This window comes from Cydia amplana, chromosome 5 (genome assembly GCF_948474715.1).
Source record: "Cydia amplana chromosome 5, ilCydAmpl1.1, whole genome shotgun sequence".
Classification (NCBI taxonomy): Eukaryota; Metazoa; Arthropoda; class Insecta; order Lepidoptera; family Tortricidae; genus Cydia; species Cydia amplana.
The window spans coordinates 3,429,378-3,450,646 of record NC_086073.1 but is presented as its reverse complement, the minus strand read 5'-3'; the positions used below and the strand labels follow the sequence as shown (position 1 = coordinate 3,450,646).

The following is a 21,269-nucleotide window of genomic DNA, read 5'->3' as shown; positions in this document are numbered from 1 at the left end:
GAACTTCTAAATTAATGTTATAATAGTTATCTGTTCATTTTAGATAGTTTAGATCCTTTCAAGTAAAATTTAAATTGTAAAAAGGCCGTATAGTTTATCGATATGACTTTATCGTCGTGGCCACATGCCTCTGGTTCCTCACTGTAAATCGTACATAAAATGTGTCTGTGTGTGTGAGGCTACGGTGACAGGTGGCTTACGCTCCATCTTTAAAAATAATACATCTATGATAAAAAGTCGATCAATCACCTAGACCTAGGGTTGCCAGATGGTCGGGATTCGGCGGGATTCTCCCGATTTTTAGCATGTGTTCCCGATTCCCGACAAAGTGAAGATTGTCCCGAAAAACAGCATCACGTTATAAAACAATAATTTCAAGTTCTGAACTGTCGTCGAGCGAACCAGCGACCCGCGTCGAGCCCGTCAGCGCGCACACGGGGCGCGCGTGGCGAGATTGGGCAGAGCAGCTGACTTAGTACCAATAATGTAAAATATCGTTGTTTTTAATACAATTAATTTAATTTGAATGGTTCATTTTCCCGACTTAAGGCCCAAAATCCCGAAAAATTTATATTTTTTCCCGATAACAGCGCCTTTCGATCTGGCAACCCTACCTAGACCCGAAAATTTTAAGGTTACCTAACTGTCACATGAAATAAATTCGAAAGCAGTGTATTATTCCGATTTAAAAATCCTTTAACTTTAAAATGGATACCTTATCAACGGGTTCACTTTCGGGAACACAAAAGGAAGAGTTGATGGATCAAGTTAAACAGCAGATTGCTATAGCTAACGCACAGGAACTTCTGACGAAAATGTCCGAGAAGTGTTTTAAGAAGTGCATAAACAAACCGGGCACGGCCCTGGACAGTTCTGAACAGAAGTGCATCGCCATGTGTATGGACAGGTATATGGATGCCTGGAACCTGGTGTCGCGGACCTATAGCAGTCGTATCCAGCGCGAGCGGAACAACATGTGAAAGCGACTTTATCTGAAGGGAATAACTGATACACCCTTGCGTTTCTGTAAATATAGACGAAAATTGTAGTGTCACAGCATGTTACAAATTGTGAGTTGCAACTGCCAGTTGTTATGTTGTGTTTGAATAAAATATTCTAGGTTAACTTTTTGGTTATTTTACTTTTCCAATCCGATTAACAATATTAATTACTGTAATAAGTACTGTACTTCATTGTTATATAAGATACCCTACTACAGCAGCACTTACAAGTCAAATTGCCTTGAACTTGAAAATAATAACTTGTTATATATGTCAATAAATGATGCAATAAAACAAAAGGTTAGAATATTATTCCATTTATTATTTTACTAAATTTCTCCCCGCAGCATTCTCTTCCTGTACTGGTAAAGTTTCTTTATCCACATCTCTCTCAACTTTTCTTCGCTTGGGATTTCCTAAAACAGCACAGTAAATGTAAATTAAGTCAATAAAAACATACTTATAACTAGATGGTAGTAAACTTGCTGACAGAGGACTGAATTTTCATGGCAAAACATAAGACTGTTGCAATGTAGCTGGTGTTCGAATTTTTTAAATCAATATGGGTAGTTGTGTAATAGAAGAATAAATTAAATCAAAAAATTCTAATATTCCTACAATATATGCAAAAAATGTCTGCATTCAAATCGGTCCATCTTGATGCCATAGACAGACACACACATATATGGCATAATACCGGTAAAGATTCATACATATATTTTCCAGATACGCAGTTCCTGTTCCTTACATCTTTCTTATAATATGAGCATCACTTTTAAGTGTAAGGAAGAACAGAACTGCAACAAGTTATACTCACATCCATGTTAAGAATAGTATCATCCATATTGTTAACTTTTATATCACTTTTAGGAACTTTAACAGTTTCCGCATCCAAGTCTATTACAATGTTCTGGTTCTGTTTCTTATTCTTTGAAGACGTGAAAGACCTTTGGATGAATACATCACTGTTCAACTCGGCAAGCAAGTTTCTATCGTGAATTGTTGGCATGTCTTCTTTTACTTCTACTTCTGGGTATTCGTAAGTTGGTATCTTGGTCATAGTTAAACCAGCAGCCTCTGCGGCCTTGATGGCCTGCTCAACTTTGGTTTCAGTGTCATCTAGCCGAACCGATTTGAAGCCTTGTGCTGGTTCTGAAAATGGTAAGAATATCAGGGGAATAATTGAGGTTGGTTAGAACAGTATTGGACTTAATTGGACAAAGAAGGTGTTATGACTAGGCAGTATTCACATTGGATGTAGCTTCACATGTAGCAAAAAATCGGTGTCACACTCATACACCGGAGCAATGTGTGAATTCGCATGTAATAACCACATTTTACATTCAATCATTATACAGAGTGAAAAAGTGACCTTTACATTTTGAGATCAGTTTTTACTCAAAAATCGTACAAGACTTGCAATTCACCAAATAGTGTACAAAATGGTTACCTATATCAAAAGAGCTGGAACTGCTAGTCGAGCGAGAGCGCGACCTCCTGCGAGACTTCTTGCTGCTTTTACTGTGTTTCGTACGGCTTCTAGATCTGCTCCTCGACACCGACCGCCGGGACCGCTTCGAGCGGGGCCGCGAACTAGAGCGCCTTCGCGAACTGGAGCGCCTACGCGACTTCGTCTCGTAGCGATCCCGAGACAAACTTCTAGAATAACTCCTCTTTCTATGCCTGTGAGAGCTAGACTTGCTCTTATGGCTACTAGCTACAGATCTGTCTCTTGAACGAGAACGTTTCTTGTGCTTGCTTTTGGACTTCTTCCTTTCGTATGACGATTCGGAGCTTTGGGAAGAACTTCTCCTGTCGCGATGGGATGATTTTTCGCGAGGCATAATTTAAATTGTGTTAATAAAATTCCGGCATTGAAACTACTTTTCATTAAATGCAACAAGTTAACCCTACATAGTACACAACACAGTACACATACACAACTAAGTATTGATTTGATTTGAGTTGAGAATCGAGTTCATTTGAGAATTTTGAGATTGACAGTTCAGTTCAAGTCAAACAAAATGACGTTTGTGCCAAGCGTAGGTATTGCGTTCGCGTTTTATTATTTCATGTTGCAGTTTTACTAGGTTCTTTTTTTAATGTTTGGATATATATTATTTATGAATATTTATAGTTATTTAAACATGTACAATTAATTCATATCTAAAAAAATAATTTTATTATAGTAATTTCAACGTTTCAATTCATTTAAATCTTGTGCTATTTACTTCAGCTTTAAATCACTAGATGGCGCTATAACTACAGATTCCTTACCATTCCAATTTACGTTATGTAAAGATTCGGTAAATGCTATATTATAAATGATATTTCATGTTCCTCTTTAGTAAATTTATCTAATTGCACTAAATAAATATGGATTCAATCAATTAAATGCGTTATTGTTTCAAAACGAAACCTAAAATAAACTTCAAATAATTTAAATAACGAAGTAAGTTCTAAAAGAAACAATTGCGTCAACAGGAACGCTGGTTAGGGCAGCGACCAGTCAGTCGGCCTCGATGACGGAATGTGTGAAATTTTTAAGATGGTGATGAACAGTGTTTTTGATATTGTAGCGAAAAAGTCCACTGCAAGTTCTCTGTTTCGTTACTGAAACAAGCAGAATGTGTGTAATTTTGTGATTACGTGACCGTAATGTTTTTTTCTTTAGTGTAATGGACCTGAAGTGTCTAACTTGAGCTGCCTGATCATTGACATTGTTTCGTATAAAAATTCAGAGTCCATCGCGATTGTTATGTTTATACTCATATCGTGTGCATTTATAGTGGCTAGTAAATGGTTTAAGCAATTCTGATGTTTCCGAAGTCATGGAGAGGCAGGAGCGAACACATGCCAACATGGAGGCTACGGACTCGGTGGACACAAAACAGGTGAGCGCTGCGGTTGTAATTGCCGGTTGTTAGCAGTTTTCACTCAGCCGTGATCATGTTGCCTTGGTACTCGTGCTCGTGCTAGCATGTCTTCATCAATGCTCATTATCAGTTCATCAGTGCAGAAATGCTAAATATTTTCCTGTTTTTACTTTGGCAGCATGTTCTTGAAGGATCTACTCACCTACATATTCGTGAAATTACGAATTTGATCTTGAAGTAAGTTAGAAATGAGTTCCAAAGTGACCATGTATCCTTATAAATCTAATAAAATAAACCAAGGTTTGTCTGTGGGCGAAGTGAGCTGCCCACACTCCTGATGAATAAATTATAGCCGTAGAACATTGTTATGTTCCTTATGTGTCAGTCTAGATGCTTTTATATCAGACCCCTTTTGTTCTTGACCTTTTTATAATGAGAACATGTTCAGAAATTTAATTAGCGAGCTTTTACATTGGTGCTGTGGTCGCTTTTCACTGCCCTGAACAAATAAAACTGTTATTGCTACTTCAACGGTGTATTGTTTACTGAAACAGCAATTGACACACAAATTAACTAAAATTTTTGCTAGCTTAAATAATTTCTTTATATAATATTTACATTTGATATTATGTACCTAACTAGTAATGACCTTGAGTCATTCAAGTATCAATGTCAACATAGTTATTAATAAAATGACCTTATAATATTGACATTAAATAGTTTACAGTATTTAGCACAGTTTTAATGACTTATGACATCACTTTCCTCCGATGACACATTATGTGCAAGTAATGATAATCAAATACATGGTAAAATTTCTCAGCGGGCTGCTAAAAGTATGAAGCGGTTCACCTTAGCCAACATAATATTTATGCAACAAGCTAAAACCAGTTTTCAAATGTTAATTACTAGACATGGGGTTTGTGGCTTTCCTTGCAATACTTTTACCACTAGTAAATATTTACTGCTGGACTTGCTGGAGTAAAGCTTGTGAAATTAATTAGATTTATAAAGATAATAAATAAGTACAATTTTTAATAGTGTTTTTAGAGTGTTTAAATTTAAGTGGACAGACAGGGCCGTCTTAAACTATACTGGGGCCCTTGGGTACATAAAAATTGGGGCCCTTTTGGAAAGTAAAGAAAGCTAATTACACTAACATTTTTCTACTATAATCTTCTATTTATTATGGGTATTCAAATATACTGTTACTGTCTGTCCTTGGGGGCCCCCTGAGGATGGGGGCCCTAGGCACGGGCCCCGTGTGTCCTTATGGTAGAGATGGTACTGTGGACACACCTCTGTCTGTATTGAATCCTAGATAAGGAATTTGTTTGTAATGCTTATATGAGTTAGAAACTTACTAACCAATACGCAGAAACTCCCAATGTAAAAGTGCGAAAATTTGGAAATAAAGGCTTTTTTATTTTTTATTTATTTATTTATATGAGTTAGAAAAAAAGATTGACATACAGAGTTGTGCCAATGAAAATCATGGTGTACCATGCTCCTTTAAAAGAATCCAAAAGCAAAGTGTAAGATTCACTCACTTGTATAGCTTGAAGTTACAATATATAGTTACATTGATATTTTACCCAGTTTTGGTAATATTGTGTGGGTGGATGATTTTGATTTTGCTTTAGTGTAAAGTCAGTCTATGCAATCTTAATTCAATAGAGTAATTCTTCAATATAATTGTTATATACTGCAAAGTTATATCTTATCAAAATTCTTATCTCTGCCATATTACATCATTTGAATGACATCCTTTGTAGAAAACATTTATTAAAAAAACTTTGTTTTACTATTAAATTTTTACATTATTAAATTGTACAACGGGACTTAATTGCGTATCTAATAATCGCGTATTTAATAATGTGTAAAAATCGTGAAAGTTTAAATCAGTGTTATTAAATTTTTAATGTTAATTTAATTAATTCCATTAGTAAACAGTATAAATAAAATGTTGATTATAAACTACTATATTGTTAGTAGAATAATAGAGTTAGACTGAAGGACTGTTTTTATATTCTGATTAGTCTACCTACATATGAATCATGTAATTTATAAAGTCTTCCACAGTACTTACTTACCTTACTAGGTAAAAAAACTTTGCTTTTTCAGACACAGCCTTAATTTTCAAAAAAGTAGTATTAGAATTTTCAAAAAAAAAACTGTATTTATAAAGGTGAATGCTTTGATTACTTGTAGTTTTAACAGTCAAAATAGCAAATAACTTATTGTTGTTTAAAAAAAGTTTTGAGTAACTATTCCTGCCTATTAGACTTAGAACACCTATGTGTAAGGATGTCTCTAAATACGCAACGGAAGTACAATTATAAGCGCACTTATCTAATGTCGCTAAACAAACTATTGGAGCGTCTTGGCGGTGGGGAGAGCGTGCGCTCAGTAGACCCTCGGCGCGCGTGCTGCGTGCGCGTACGCGAGTGATGACACAGTGCCAGTGAAGTGCCGTGAACTATGGTGGCCATGGTCGCTTCAGCCTCAGGATATGGCACCCTGCGCCGCTTCTTAAGCGCCCCTGAAGGCCATGAGATGACCGCCGTCGTACCCGGCGCCTCCATCGCCGTCTCGGTAAGATACGACGGTATCGTGCGAGGTGTGCCCGCTAGCGATTTATGTGTTCGATAACTGCATACTCAGATAACGATGGACGCGAATAATGAAAGAATGTACAGATTGCTATCGGAGCGGGAACAATAAAATTCTATCGCTGGCGAGCTTTAGAAAGTTCCGTACGATCGCCGCAAGTTAGCGACTAACGACTGGACATGTAAACGGTGGAGTCGTAAAATGATTTACGTTTCTAACTTTGGCTTTGCTACAAATAGCTTGTGGACCGAACAAATCCATCAGTTCGGCCATAGTTGCGACACCAGGGGTCGTCGACCCCCCTTTCCTTTTTAATATTCTGCTGTTATTAGCATCGATCGAATTTCTGGCCTTGGCCTCACCATACGGTCGGAACATTCGGTGGTGATGTCATTCAGGATGGACGAGATGGCCAAGGTTGGGCCAGCCGACCGTGGCTGTATCTCAGCACGCCTCGTTGAACCCCGCTGGAAAGGAGCTCGCGGTTACCGACCTAGATCTTAGTGCTTACTCGCTTTTTACCCTCCTAATTTTATTCCAAGCCGCAAATTAAATCGAAACTTACTTATGTTCCATTTGCTCAACGATACGTGCTGTCGTAAACCGTCTGTGTTTACCATGGTGGCCGCGTACTTGAAGTATCTGTTCAGACTGACCGTTTTGTCGTTGGTACGGTTGTCACCTCTGATATGTGTGTTCAATGGGAACGATGTCGTACGCGTAAGTACTTTCCGATTAATACCTACTCGTGTGTGTTATCTTGTTGAGGTAGCGGCAGAAAATTATTGACTTAGTAGAGTCAACGTTGTCTAGAAAAAATATACATTTAAACTGAAAAGGGGATTCGTTCACACGCAGTTACATCCCTTTTAAAGTGAGTTGTAGAAATAGTGTTATAATGGCGTCGTAATGGTGTGCCATCGGAATGGAGAGTATTTCAGACCGATTGTTCAGTCCAGTTTCCATTCCCACCCGCTAGCTTTTTTATTGAAACAATTCCAATTTGCATATGCCGTTAAAATCGATGTTTCACTTTCGCAACGCGTCGAGATTGCCGAGTAAAGACAGATAATAGTTATAACTTTATCCGTTACTTTGGATTTATTAAAATATCTCGATTGGTACATTCTACGCCCAAAAGCCGTCAAACCACGGTATGTCGTAGTATTGGAATGTTCGTTTGATAAACATAAAACCAGTGGGACGACAACAGGTTTAGGCTGCAATCTGTTAATCGAAGAAATATTTTATTTTGTATCAATGACAAACATGACGAATTCAGAAATCGTAATGTTCAAGCGATAGCTTAGCAGCCTAACTAATTATAGTAATTATACAAGCGAAGAAAGTGCGAAATGAAAGGCCATTCGCTATCTATATTTCAATTCAGTTAATTAGAAACTAAATTAAGTTTTACGCGCACCTTTAAACTCCTCTGAAATTAATTTAGTTCCGAGCAGGCCATTAGCGTCAGCGTCAGCTTATTTTTAATTTTGGATTAAAAATGTCGGTCCTTGTTTTGGCCATTCGTGTTTCAACATTTATTGTGGCTCGTTGTGTTGGGCTGGCTTCCGCCCACAGCCGTCTTATAATATAAGGCACGAGCCTTGTTACTCTTGTAACACGTAGGCACATCTATCTCCGTTTTGCAACGAATCTTGGGCATCACCTTGCTGGAAGGTTGGCCGTGTTTAATTCACCGCATCTCCAGTTCTGTCAAAGTTCAAACAGATTTGAGATGTTTGAGCGACGAACATACGTAGGCCCTTTAGTCTTTGAAATTGTTTTACTCTTATTGTTTGATGTGTTTTTGATGTACAGAGCCTTGGTTGCACTTTAACTTAACAATGCAAATCAGATGAGATCTCATAGATGTGGATTCCATTTATATAATTTAGGATAATCTAAGATATTTAATGCCTAACTTTTGTAATCTATTATGATTACCAGTCGGTTAAGCAAACACCTATTTTAAGCTTCTTGCGATCCACCTAAATGCTATTAGAGATATGAATCAGCTGATGTAACGGTCCCAAACAATATAAGTTGCGTAATACCGAAGCCCTAAAACTGAATCAAACGATCCATTTCTAATCAGAAGCCTTTGATGCTGACCGTTTCGACATCGAACCGACTTTCAAATATTTTTCTTCATAACACTCCACCATGTGTTTAATTTATGTTCGCAAACGATGGATATGACTTTTATGAGATATGAAGATTATGAAGAAAGCATTTCGTTGTATGTAATTAGATGCCTGTTTTTTTAGGGTTCCGTACCCAAAGGGTAAAAACGGGATCCTATTACTAAGACTCCGCTGTCCGTCCGTCCGTCCGTTCGTCCGTCCGTCCGTCCGTCTGTCACCAGGCCGTATCTCACGAACCGTGATAGCTAGACAGTTGAAATTTCCACAGATGATGTATTTCTGTTGCCGCTATAACAACAAATACTAAAAACAGAATAAAATAAAGATTTAAGTGGGGCTCCCATACAACAAACGTGATTTTTGACCGAAGTTAAGCAACGTCGGGCGGGGTCAGTACTTGGATGGGTGACCGTTTTTTTGCTTGTTTTGCTCTATTTTTTGTTGATGGTGCGGAACCCTCCGTGCGCGAGTCCGACTCGCACTTGGCCGGTTTTTATCTAAATAAGAATAATTGCAATATCATTGTGAAACTCTGTTGGATTCGCTTAAAGAGTCGCTGTTTTGCGTTGATCTTTTAATTTGGTTTTCGGGATAAAAAACAGCTAAATTAATTAAATGACATAGAACAGGAGTGATAATGATAAACAAAGACGTCGTGGAGGATGTGCAAAAAAATTAATCGTTTTCTACACCCATATAGCAAACGGATAACTATTTTCATTGATGACATATTGACATCCTTGACGAGTGCCATCTGCTGCCGTGTCGTTATTAAAAGACGTATGTCTTTTAAATTATAATGCACATATACTGTTATGTTAATGTTACTATTGCCTTGTTATTACATGCTTAAAGTGATGGGTTTAGAGTTCAATTTCCTGTAACTTGTAAGACCTTTTTAACATATGCCCACGCCACGCAATCGCCTCGGAAACTGTTTGTATTCAATTAAATTCGCAGCCAACTTCCGAAGTATTTACCACCTTTTACGACAATTTGTCTCTGTGGAGAACAATCGAATAAGCTGTTGGAATATTATGTGGTAAAATAGTCCATAGACAAACAACAGTTTTTTATCACCTTTCTCACAGTGAATAATGGATGACAATAAATTTGATGCGGCCTAGTCTTGTCTTTATTCCATGTCTAAGATTGTTTACATTTAGAAAACTGAAGTAATTCGTTACAGTCAAGTGAAGTTGTTAAGCGAGCGAAGTTTTAAAAATGACTACACGTTCTCTTGCATTCTTGACTAGTAAGAAAATCATTCTTCTGCAGTGTCTACTGTCTAAGAAAATAGATAATTTCTAAGATAACTTTGCTTTGCTCTTAATATACATTTATTTGCTAATACTGCTTTCGTGTAGTTCTATATTTGTTAACATTAGCTTTCAAACGTTATAACGTGCCATTTAGGCCTGTTGGTAGCCATTAGCCAATAATAATTATTATTTTGCGTTGTTTGGAGTCCAGAGAAAGTAACGGCGGTTGCGGTTGCTTTCATGCGGTATCTACATGTAGCATGAATGATGGGGGATTGCCGTAGAATCCAGAATAATGACTAGTACATTTGCTGTGATTTTGCTTTATTCATATCATACACTCAACGTATAGACCGCGTGGGATACGGTCTGTGTCATTTTAAAGGAGGTTAATTTACATAAAAGTAGCCTATATCAATCGACGTAAGTTTGTAAAAAGCTCGAGGAAGCTGCTAAGAAAGATGGTGTCATAGAAATTTAGCTGTATTAAGTAGGTAACAAAAGGTCTATCTATGGCATAGGATACACTATGCCTTCTTAGATTAGATTAGATTTATGCGCTAACGATGTCAAAATTAGCCGCATTAGGTTTCCCTAATTAGTCGTGCTTTATAACATATTTAAATTTAATTGTGGAATTCAAAGTAAACTGTATAAGTATTATTTTTAAGAGCCTTAAACATTGTCAAGCTCTCGCTAGAAAATAGCAGATAGATAGATATAGCGTTTATTGGTAAAAAATGATATTTTACACGTGAACCTTTACATACGGTCTATAGGTAGGTTTTTCAGATTCAGACGAATGCCTGCTGTGCTCTGCAGTTCTTATATGCATAGTTGCGGGAAGGTAGCATGTTTGCGGTTGCACAGAGGCTGTGGTTGCAGGGCCTACCCTGCATTTTCTTGTTGGTCAACCGACCAGTTTCCCCTCTGTCTAGTTTATAACAACAGAACGTAACGTAAACTGGAATAACTATAGAAACTGACTATTTATAGGTCATTCATTTTAGATCATAATGTCAAGGGTTACCGACCAAAACAGTGTTAGCATAGATCATGGGTCACCAAATGGCGGACCGCTGACCTATTTTATTTTAAGAACCGGACCCCTGAAGAAACTTAGTGACCTCTAGGATAGATGTTTACCTATTATTAGGATTAGGTAAAGGAGTTTCCAAATACCCTCCATTTCAGCAGCACGTTCGTGTTTATTATGTCGGACTTTTCCTATCTCTATCGCACGAGCATAGTTATATTGCTATATCGCTCGCACAGTGACATTGACAGCCGTCACCATGGGCGGGACAGCAATATAATATAACGCGCGAGCGATAGAGATAGGAATAGCCGGGTCAATGTACGAAATTCCTCGTGATAAGCGTTTCTTTACTAAAGATTTTGAAATGTCAAATTTTGGATTCGATTTTCTATCCTTGAACTTTACAATCTCTGTTCGAAACTTATTTTTTCTAATTTTGCGATGGGTGCTACCTAGTCAGGAGGTACGAATGTCTACACACATGATATATCTACCAGTCTGCGCTATTTCTAGACGGGTGCCATTAGATCTAGTCCTTTGGGATGCCGGCGTTAATTTGCTTTACTAATTCCTCCATACCTTAGTTTACTATGTTTATTTTAAAATTACACTTACTAGAAAATTTGATTCCTGAGTTCCGGATGAAGGTAAGTAAATCACACCTCATTCGAAATGTTTGTCGGTTAAATTGGTAAATAATAAGTTATTGGCAAAAAATAAATTTTTGAAACAAGCTTTTATCACTGACTGTACTTTTTTCACCACAGGCAACTAATACTCATCGAGACAATTCTAAAAACCCCAAACACAATTAGGTTGCGTTGTTTCATCACAGAGTTCCTTATGGCCACCTCCTGTCTCCATCATCAAATCAGCTTGATGATACCATAATATTATCAGTAGCTACAACTGACTGTACCCCGGTTCAGTGTTATAATTTACCTCTAATTATATCTATTTTCATTAAAAATAAACGTTTTTTATTTTGTTTAACAAAAAAGTAACTGTTCTCATATAAGAAATCCTTGCAATAACCTTTTCCTTACGATTTGTACAGTAATTTTGAATATTTTGATACGTCTTCAAAAATTTCGGTTTCTGTTTCGGCCGAAATCAGAAAAAAACCGAATATTCGGTTTCGGTTTCGGCTAAAAATCGTGTTTCGGTCGGACACTACTTAAGAGCCAACAGGAGCTAAGATTTAAATATTTTAGGTAAATATACCCGTCTCCCTAACGGAAGCGGCTCCTAAAACTAGTGCGATAAGGACAAGGCGAAAAATCCTGCGTAAAAATATCAAAAATCGAGGTTTCGTACTCGACTGTTTCCTCCTCCAAAACTTAACCAATCGTAACCAAATTTGCAAATCTAAATGATTATGACATTATCTGTGTCGGACCGTTTTGCTTTTTTGACTAATTGATGTCAGTTTTGAATAGCACGCCTCTCATTGCGGCATAGTCAATTAGGCCATTTAGGCCATTTTTAAAGGGCTCTAGCGCCTTAAAAAATAAAAATATCAAAAAAATCAAAACGGTCCGACACAGATATTGATAATATTAATCTGTGTTGAAAAAATCATTGCTCTAGCTTTAAAACCCACGGAGGAAACAGTCGAGTACGTTTGTATGGAGAAATGACCACTCCTGTTGGCTCTTAAAACTAAATAGGGGGCGGGGGGCGGGGTAGGGGACCATTAGGCAGTCGGGAGGCTCGCTTAAAACTTATAATATGGAGTGAACACTCTAAATAAAAATAAAATAAAAAATAAAATAAAATAATCTTTATTGCAACTTTGAGTGGTTACATAGCATTGGTTCCTGGCTCTCAAAGTAGGTGTCCCTGTGTCTCAAGAGCCAGTTCCTTCCCAATTACAAGCGTCAGTAATGTTACAAGTTAGACATTTTATATTTCAGTTTCAACAATATTACAATTAAAATTAAAGAAAGATAATCTAAACATACGAAACTATGATGTGTGTGTACGCGCGCGTGTGTGAGTATTCTGTATGTCTGATTTTTAGAATATGTGTGTGTTTATGTGTGTTTACGCGCGTGTGTGTCTGGTTATTTTAGATTGTATGTACTAGAACTCTAAGGTTCCTTATTTGTCTATGGCATGGCGCACATGAATGTATGTTCAAAATACTGCTCGTAATAAATGAATCGTGTGTCGAAACAGCATTGAGCGCATGAATGGGCCTCTCTCCATTCACCTGTGACGACATTCATCAATGGAATATTCGGCGTGGAATCAGTCTCGCAAATAAACGTGACACGAGCCAATGTATAATTTAGTATCTTTATTGTCATTTTAATTTAATTTTGTTATGACATTTATGACGAAAATTACGACATAAACAGCGCACAACCACACAGCGTCTATATTTTTATTTATATATTTAAGTTTTATTGCACATGAGATCTGTTTACACCTTGTCATCATTATACCATTGAAGAAATGTTAGGTATTTACTTCAAAATCGTCTGAGAACTTAATTTTTTATTTTCAATTACTATTTCGTCTCTGAATACAGGCAACATCGGTCGGTATGTATTAGCTAGAAATTACACAGTTACACACTTTTTAAAGTCTTCAATACGACGTGGTTGGAAAACAAACATGATGTTAGTTAAATAAAGCCATCGCGTCGTTCGTACTAATGAAATTGTCAAAGTAGAATATTGGAATCTGCTCAATACGACGCGACTGATCGTTTAGCTGGCAAAAATGTTTATTGCGAATCGAATCCGCACAAAAAATATCGATTTAACGATTTACTCAGCGTAAAATATGTTCGGCGAACGTAATTAGCGGTTTATACGTGTAGGATATGTGTGTCACTTGTGTCGGTATAAAAATTGTAATTTGTGGTAGAAATCTGTGATCGACTGAGCCTACTACGAAACGTGAGCGTTTGTAATAGTCCTATGTCTAATTAAAGTAAAATTGATTAGAACTCAGAAATATCAGTAAGGTCAACCGAGGGAAATGCTCTCTTGTGGTAAATGCGTTATTTGAAGATATCTTCGAAACGAACATATTATAACTATTATAGCCGTCTGCATTAAAAGTTCAGTGACCACACTTCAAACAGAGAGGGTTGCAATAGTTCTAAAATGTTCCGTATAGAAGAAATCTTTAAAAGACGCATTTATACCTACCTCAGGTGACGCATTTACCTCGGTTGACCTTTTAAATCTTGGAAATTAGGCTTTAGACCGAACACACCTTAAGAACCCTTAAGTAGTTTAAAACAAGCTTTCAAAGCGCCACACCCGGCCACAGCACAGGTGTGCAACAACCTTGCGTTTGCACATCTGTACTATAATACAACGAGGGCTAAAATTAGTCCACAGTTGGCATAGTCGTTTGACAAATGTCTGCAACAGGCCTGCATTCGCCAAACAGGTTCTTGCATTTGACAGATGAGCTTTATGAGAATAGCTAGGCTTGGAGCCTTTGATAAACTGCATGTGGAGTAGATTGTCTTTGTCTCATGTTTATTATTCATTCTAATGATAATGGTAAACTCAGGAAATTATATAGCTTATCAGCCAGTAATTGAGTACTCGTGTTGCCAATGTTCGTTACCCTCCATATCCCATTATGAAAATTGATGTGGTTCAACATAAATAATATATCACAAGATTTTATTATAAAAGAGAACATTATATAACAACAATCCTGGCATATCGCAGTTTCATTCAAAGTCAACATCTTTGTTTTGTTTCCACTTGTATAGTATTACCAGTGTTACGTTAGCGTATCCGCAGCAACCACGAATACATGCAAATTGGTTTGTTTACCGCGTCTGTAAAAATGAATGTGTCATTTAGGGCCAGTTGCACCAACCACATTTGACAGACTAATAAACCTCGGCCGGCGGCGGCGCGCCCCGGCGCTTTACTATGAAACTTTCCATACATAAAAATTTAGCGAACTGAACAGTTTGGTGCAACCGACCCTTATTAAGAATGATGAATCAAATATTTCAAAAGACCTATAAAACGTCAGAAAGATGGCATCGATCCAACTCGCAAGAGACTATTGTGAATTTTACACCCGTTCGGTCAAGAATTCAAGATCAAGGTTTCTCCATCTATTCACAAAACATTCCGATCTCAACTGATCATGACATGATCTCGAGATTCGTAACTAATTTGCCCAATCGGACGGTAATCTTAGAGGTGCCTAGAAAGTGGAGAAACGAACTTCTCGCAATACAGATTACAGATGGTTTTCAGACTTATTTGCAAGGCAGCTCGGACTGTTATGTTATGACCCATTGCGTTTCTCTTTCTACGTACCTGATACTGATATTAACCTTAAGTCGTCGATATGGTAGCACAGCGGCGGTATTAACACCATAAGATAACAATGTTCAAATGTCATCGTTGTAATGGAATAAAAACCGCCTAATGCATTTATAAAAACACCGAGACCGAGAGTAATCGCGGCTAGTGGACTGGAAAACACTCCGCCCTCACACGAAGGGGCGTATCTTATTAGAACACTCTACAGTTAGGTCCTCACTTGTATTTTGCACGAGTTGCAGTCGCCGCGAGCACTGAGGAAGGACCCCCGAAGGGCCCGAAACATGTCGCCAATAGCGACTAAGAATTCAATTGAGTGAAACCGTTGTCGTCTAAACAGTTTAAATAAATGGGTATCCATTAGGTTATATTATAATAGATTTTTGAAGTATCTTTCATGTTGATATCTCGTGTGCAATAGATCAAGACAATGACATACATAAAGTTCTAACGCAATTATGCACAAGACCTTGAACCCTCCTATATTTCATAAAATCTCAAAACTCTTCTACTCTATGTATACCTTATTGGAAATGAAAGCTTAATGCATCTAAAGATTCTAAAGTAATAAGGTATAACGGAATGACAAAGCAAAAAAGTGGGCTATAATACGCCCCATTTGTCTCCCCTGCCGTATTCCTCCCGCCCAAACAATCACACAGTTTACTTTGCGGAAAAATCCTCTCCCGAGAAAGTGTCGTTTCACGCATCCTCGACAGAGATGTCGAGATTCTTGTGTAATTCTCTCTAGACCCAGATTCCTGGGAAGAGGGAATGTCGGCCGACACTGCGGGCCTGCGAACTATGCAGACTTCTTAAACCGAAAGAGCCTATGTCCTTTTAAGTGTAAAACGGATACCTACGGATTTTAGTAGCATCAGCAAATGTCCGAGATCTCTTCGTGGGAATCTCGAGAGCAAAGCACAGTGGCCATTAATTTATATTTGACCACCGATTCTATATGAGTTTGATGAGATTCCTAAGAACTTTTGACTACATTGTCTGCGTCTAGTCGTTCTCCGAACGGCTATTACACAACGGAATGACACCTTCACTTTCTTCAGAGATGTAGGTAATGCCTAGCTTGAATTTAATGCAGGCAAAAAACGCTCTGTTCATTTTTTCAAGCATTCTTCATTGACGAATAACTTTCGGATTGGATCGTAGCTTTTTTAACACGTTAACAGGATTTTTTGTGACCAAATACGTCTTCAAGACTGCAGTACAAATTTAGCAACATCCGACATACGTATCAGTTCTATATTTGGTATTCCGATAAGGCCTGTATTCAGAGAACGTCTGCGAGCGGGGATCGATTCAGGTTTCAATTCCAATCCCTGGCTCGTTGGGGCTTAGTCTCTTTTCCATAATGATGTTTTGATTCCACCTTCTTTGAAGTTACATTTACGCACAGAACATTTATTTGAGACGGAGATCAATGAAGTACATATTGGTGACGTGATGTTATAAATTGGTTTGTTTTGTTTATTAAAGTCATCTTTCAGCACTGAAGCCTATGAAGAAAATAGGCGCCACCTCCCAATGGAGAAAGCAATCTTCTCGTTTATTAGTGAGCTTTATGCCATTGGAATAGTTTGCCGTTGTGGGAACAAATGGAGCTAGCCCAGCAGAAAAGCAAGTGAAATAAACTCAATTTTACCGATGATTATATTACGATGCCACACGACTTACATCCACACCCTTTGCGGTGTGCATATGGTAGTCTATAATAATAATGGGATGGGTATGGAGATATGGAGTGTCGTAGCTAGACAATGCGTTGTCTTCGCTCTCAGATGTTGATTGATGACTAAATCGCGAACATGATTGGAAACTATGCTCCGCTAGTTATATCCACATAGAGGAATTCGTGCCGATCTAAATCTGTGGTACGCCTTATAAATTATAACGTGTCTAGTACTGCTTTCTTAACTGCAGTCTATTTCAATTCTGGGGCACACGTTTTTTCTATCGTTGCGTGTGAGCAAGCTAGTTAAAGTTCGAGGCAGATGTCGCTTGTCGGCCGGACGACGCCTACCATTGTTCGACTTATACGTATATTTACCTAACGTTCGAACGGCATGCCATAAGTAGGTAGCTCCCGGCGTCCGTGCCACGAATTTTAATAACGTGTAATCAAGACGCATTTTGCCGTCGTTCTCTCCTTAACGACTAGGAAAAATAAGTGACACTTTCAGCCCTGCAGCTATTTGTATAACCGATTACCGACCATCAAAATGTGTCCGAGAATTTCCTGAGGAGACTTAAGGGTAACACAGCAGTGGGGAATAGATAAAGTTGGCCTTATCACTTAAGACTCTTAAGAGGCCCACGAGGTGTTTGGTCAGTTATTAGGCTTATGCTTACAGCTTCAACCTTAAAACCTCTAGGTTGCTGTCCCATGCTGTTATAATTATAAGTGATGTCTGTACAAGAAGTCCCGTAGCACTCACGCGTTGGAATGCGAGTTAACTGCAATGTATTGCAACTGCACTAAACCTTTTAATAGTCTAGCCTAGTCCTGTATACTTTACGACAGCACATCCTCTTAATGTTGGTCACTTGGCAACATCGCGCGTTTCCGCCTCGCTTCCTGCCCAGACAACTTTCAGTAGCCCACAGTTTCTAATCACACATTTGACAGCCTGTATTTAAACATGACGTAATTGCCTATGTAATAAGTAATATCCGTTCAACGTTTAGTTAGGCGTATCGATCGCACGGACTTGCAGGTCAGCGACATTCCGTAACTAGCCATACATTTTAGCGCAACGAACGAGCTCGTTTGTGTCCACTTCAGTTTATGCGTGAAATGGAATAACGCATTAACATATACGGTGACCAAGGTCATAAAACGGGAGCTACCGGAGCAATGACTCGATGGTCAATGGCGATTGTATCTAAATATGCAGCAACGACAATTTAAACGAACGCGAACGTAACGCTTCTTAATGCGAACATGAACAACTGCAGGAGGCTAGCCTCCTCTAGTCATACAAAATCAGTGCAAGAACCGGGAATTCCCGGTTCCCGCTGTACAACGTACTGAACCGGGACCATTTTCTAGTCTACTCGTTTTTATATTCAATAAACAAGAAACCTTCACCCGGTTAAACAGATAATGTAGGTATGCCTGATGGTACTTTATTAATTTTTCATTCAATTTACACGTGGTTCAATATCCAAACATCGTTACTAGATAGTGGACACTACTACTTACGGTTACGAAATGTTTTTATAGTTGTCTGTTCCCTTGCGCATCTCACACTTTCACCGACATCGGCTATAGTCCGCGCTCCAACTGGGTCATACGATGGATCGCGGATAATCCGAAGAATGTATACTTAGCTACTATAAAGAAAACCGCTTTACTGCAACTGTACCTACTTACTAACTTCATACGTATCGACTGTTAGATTAGTGGACCTTATCTTATTGTTGTAAGGTTTTAAATTGCCATAAAAGTTTGCCAGTATGTAATGGTTAGTAGAGCGATTTTCAGACCGGACATGTTACTTTCCAGTTCTGGGATTGAAGATGTTTGAATTAGAAGCAGTTTTGGGTTTAGTGTTTTTATTGAAACACACAGACAAAGATTCAAAATAACTTTTAAACACCGGTTCCATAAACGACGTTTGCTCTTGTATCTGAGAGAAAGTACTGGAAAATCAATCACCAACATCATAATAACTTGTCATATCTTATCACATGTTTCATTTTTATCTGCCTTGACAATGAACTAAGCTGGTCAAATATTTCTGAAAATAACATTTATCAATTTTATCATAATATCATAAATGAGCTGGGATGAAAATTGCTTTGTTTAAATAACAATATTCGACTTCCTTTGTTTATGTAGATTTTGCAAAGCATTGTGTAGAACTTTGACAGTGCTCCGCTAATATGCGTAGGCTTTAAAGGCCACAAACAATTTTCATCAAAGTTTACATTGTAGGTAATAAACTTTGCCTGTGGTCAACGCGTTGTGTCATTAGAATTTCAATCTTCTTCTAATTGGTTACGAGTCGTTTTTTGGACTAATTTGATAAGCTCTTTTTGCTGGACCTGAGAACTAACGACATTTATATGTATAATTGCTGTGGCGTATGAAATAATTGTTCTCCTAGTGGTTATAACATTAATTTTAGCCTTGCAGGAATCATTACAATTTGTTCTATTGAACGGTACGTCAATTTCTGGTTTTTGCAACATAATTGGTTAATGTTTGTTTGTTTAATTCTAAACAAAGATTGAACGTACCATGTAAAACTAGTGTGGCTCCTTTCAAGGATTGTGTGGGTTCGGTATTTATAGTTGTCATTAGGTTATGACTTCATTGGTCGCTTAGCGCAAAGTTTTATGTGTTTAGGAGGCTTATTTCAAGCTTTAGGTTTTGCCTTCTAAGTAACATAAAAAAACTTGGCTTGCGCCTTTAGTAACTCATCATACTTAATTATTTGTTCAAATTATCACGAACACTAAATACGTAGACATTTTGTATTTTTAAAATAGCCTACCTATAGATTATATTTTTTGTTTCTACTTAAATTTTCAGGGGAATGACTGACTAAGCAACAGTCAGGTAGACCGAAAAATACAATCTGCAATGAGTCAGGGATCTAATCATTTATAGTTTCCTGCACAGATCTAATTGACTGTGCGATTAGTTCCACTAGCCGCGAAAGCTTGTTACGTTTCGCTACGTTTTAGGAATGCCCTTGAAACTTTATGGGTTTTATGATGAATGTTATCACTATCAGTGCATTGCTTTCAGAGCTAAGCCCAGTCTCACACGAAATATGTAATAATATGATAAATTGGTAAATTGTCACTGCGACGCGATTAAGGCCGTGCATCGAAAAATAACAGGATCTTAGAAAGGTGGCAGTGGCTAGCCCCGGAAACAAACAGTAGTGATTTTCGGATATATGTTTCTTGACTATATGATAAGACATTTCGTAGTAGTCGAAACACGAATGCTTAAAATTTTCTCGATAGAAAATAAATCCAAACTTACGTGTTCATTTTTCGGTTTTAGCTTCGTGCAACTAGAAAACACATCCATATCCAGCACAATCCACCTTACAGCAAAGGTTTTCATCTCGTCTTAACTTTCAAAGAACTAAATATTAAATTATTATCCTTTACCGATGGATTTATTATCGATTTTTGATTTTATGAATTCAACAGCAAACGCCCATTTTACGCAGTTCGGTTTCTCTTTCTGTCATGCGTCAAAGTCATAAATGCATCCTTTATGCCAGTAATGTTAGATGGCCGTCGTGCCTCAAAGAGGTAAGACCTATGTCACTTCGCGCAGCGCTCCGAATTACGTAAAATTTTAATATCCAATAAACGTTGAGTCGTAACTCCATTGAGTAGTAACGGAATCGGAGGTAAACCTATGATGGTGCCTTCTTACAGGCCTATACGTTACGCATGTGTGCGTGTTTGCTTAGCTACGTCATGCTACGTCGAAATCTATACTCTTTGTCAGTTACAACGGGTTAGGAAATTTCGACAGATATTGAAATGTATCGGTAGCTGTTTGGTATTTAGCCATCAGAATCTAACCGTAACTTTTTGCTTTATTTTTGTTTGAAAATAAAATATCTATAAGAATATATTTTTTGCTTTTTTTCTATTGTAATGATAAAAATAAATCTAAATCATTAATCTTAATCATTTCATGCTCAAATAATTTAAAATAATTTAATAAATATTAAAAACTAATTGATATTATTCGTTTTAATTATTATATTATTAAGTTTGTTTGAATAAAATATTTTATTTCAATAATACGAAAAGTTATTATATTTAAGTACCACTAAAAAAGGACTCTACTTACAAAAACTCACTTGCACGGGCCGGGGTTCGAACCCGTGACCTCCGGTTTGAAAGTCGCACGCCACTACAATTTCACATAAGTAATTTACAATGACATGATACCGTGGAAAAAGTGAATATTACAATGTACTATGTTACTATCATTTTATAGTTTATTTTGGCTTGACA

The 21,269-nt window shown here is 37.6% G+C and overlaps 3 protein-coding genes across 3 annotated transcripts in view; 2 read left to right on the top strand and 1 right to left on the bottom strand.

Annotated features, from left to right (window-relative positions):
* The first annotated feature begins 622 nt into the window (after positions 1-622).
* On the top strand, positions 623-1,125 carry LOC134647770 (mitochondrial import inner membrane translocase subunit Tim13-like). The gene has a single exon (XM_063502068.1). It carries the CDS (start codon positions 708-710, stop codon positions 978-980), a length of 273 nt encoding a protein of 90 aa, XP_063358138.1. The 5' UTR covers positions 623-707; the 3' UTR covers positions 981-1,125.
* Positions 1,126-1,302: 177 nt separating this feature from the next.
* Positions 1,303-2,924, bottom strand: LOC134647769 (serine/arginine-rich splicing factor 4). Its single transcript, XM_063502066.1, has 3 exons — positions 2,452-2,924; positions 1,819-2,153; positions 1,303-1,417 (listed from the first exon to the last, which is right to left on the bottom strand). Exons 1-3 carry the CDS (start codon positions 2,843-2,845, stop codon positions 1,331-1,333), a joined length of 816 nt encoding a protein of 271 aa, XP_063358136.1. The 5' UTR covers positions 2,846-2,924; the 3' UTR covers positions 1,303-1,330.
* A 3,353-nt stretch (positions 2,925-6,277) lies between these two features.
* The window catches only part of LOC134648221 (patronin-like), an 89,896-nt gene continuing 74,904 nt past the window's right edge, over positions 6,278-21,269 (top strand). Inside the window, exon 1 of the mRNA XM_063502705.1 lies at positions 6,278-6,472. Coding sequence (XP_063358775.1) covers positions 6,359-6,472 — 114 coding nt within the window. The 5' untranslated portion in view covers positions 6,278-6,358. The remainder of the gene's footprint in view (positions 6,473-21,269) is intronic.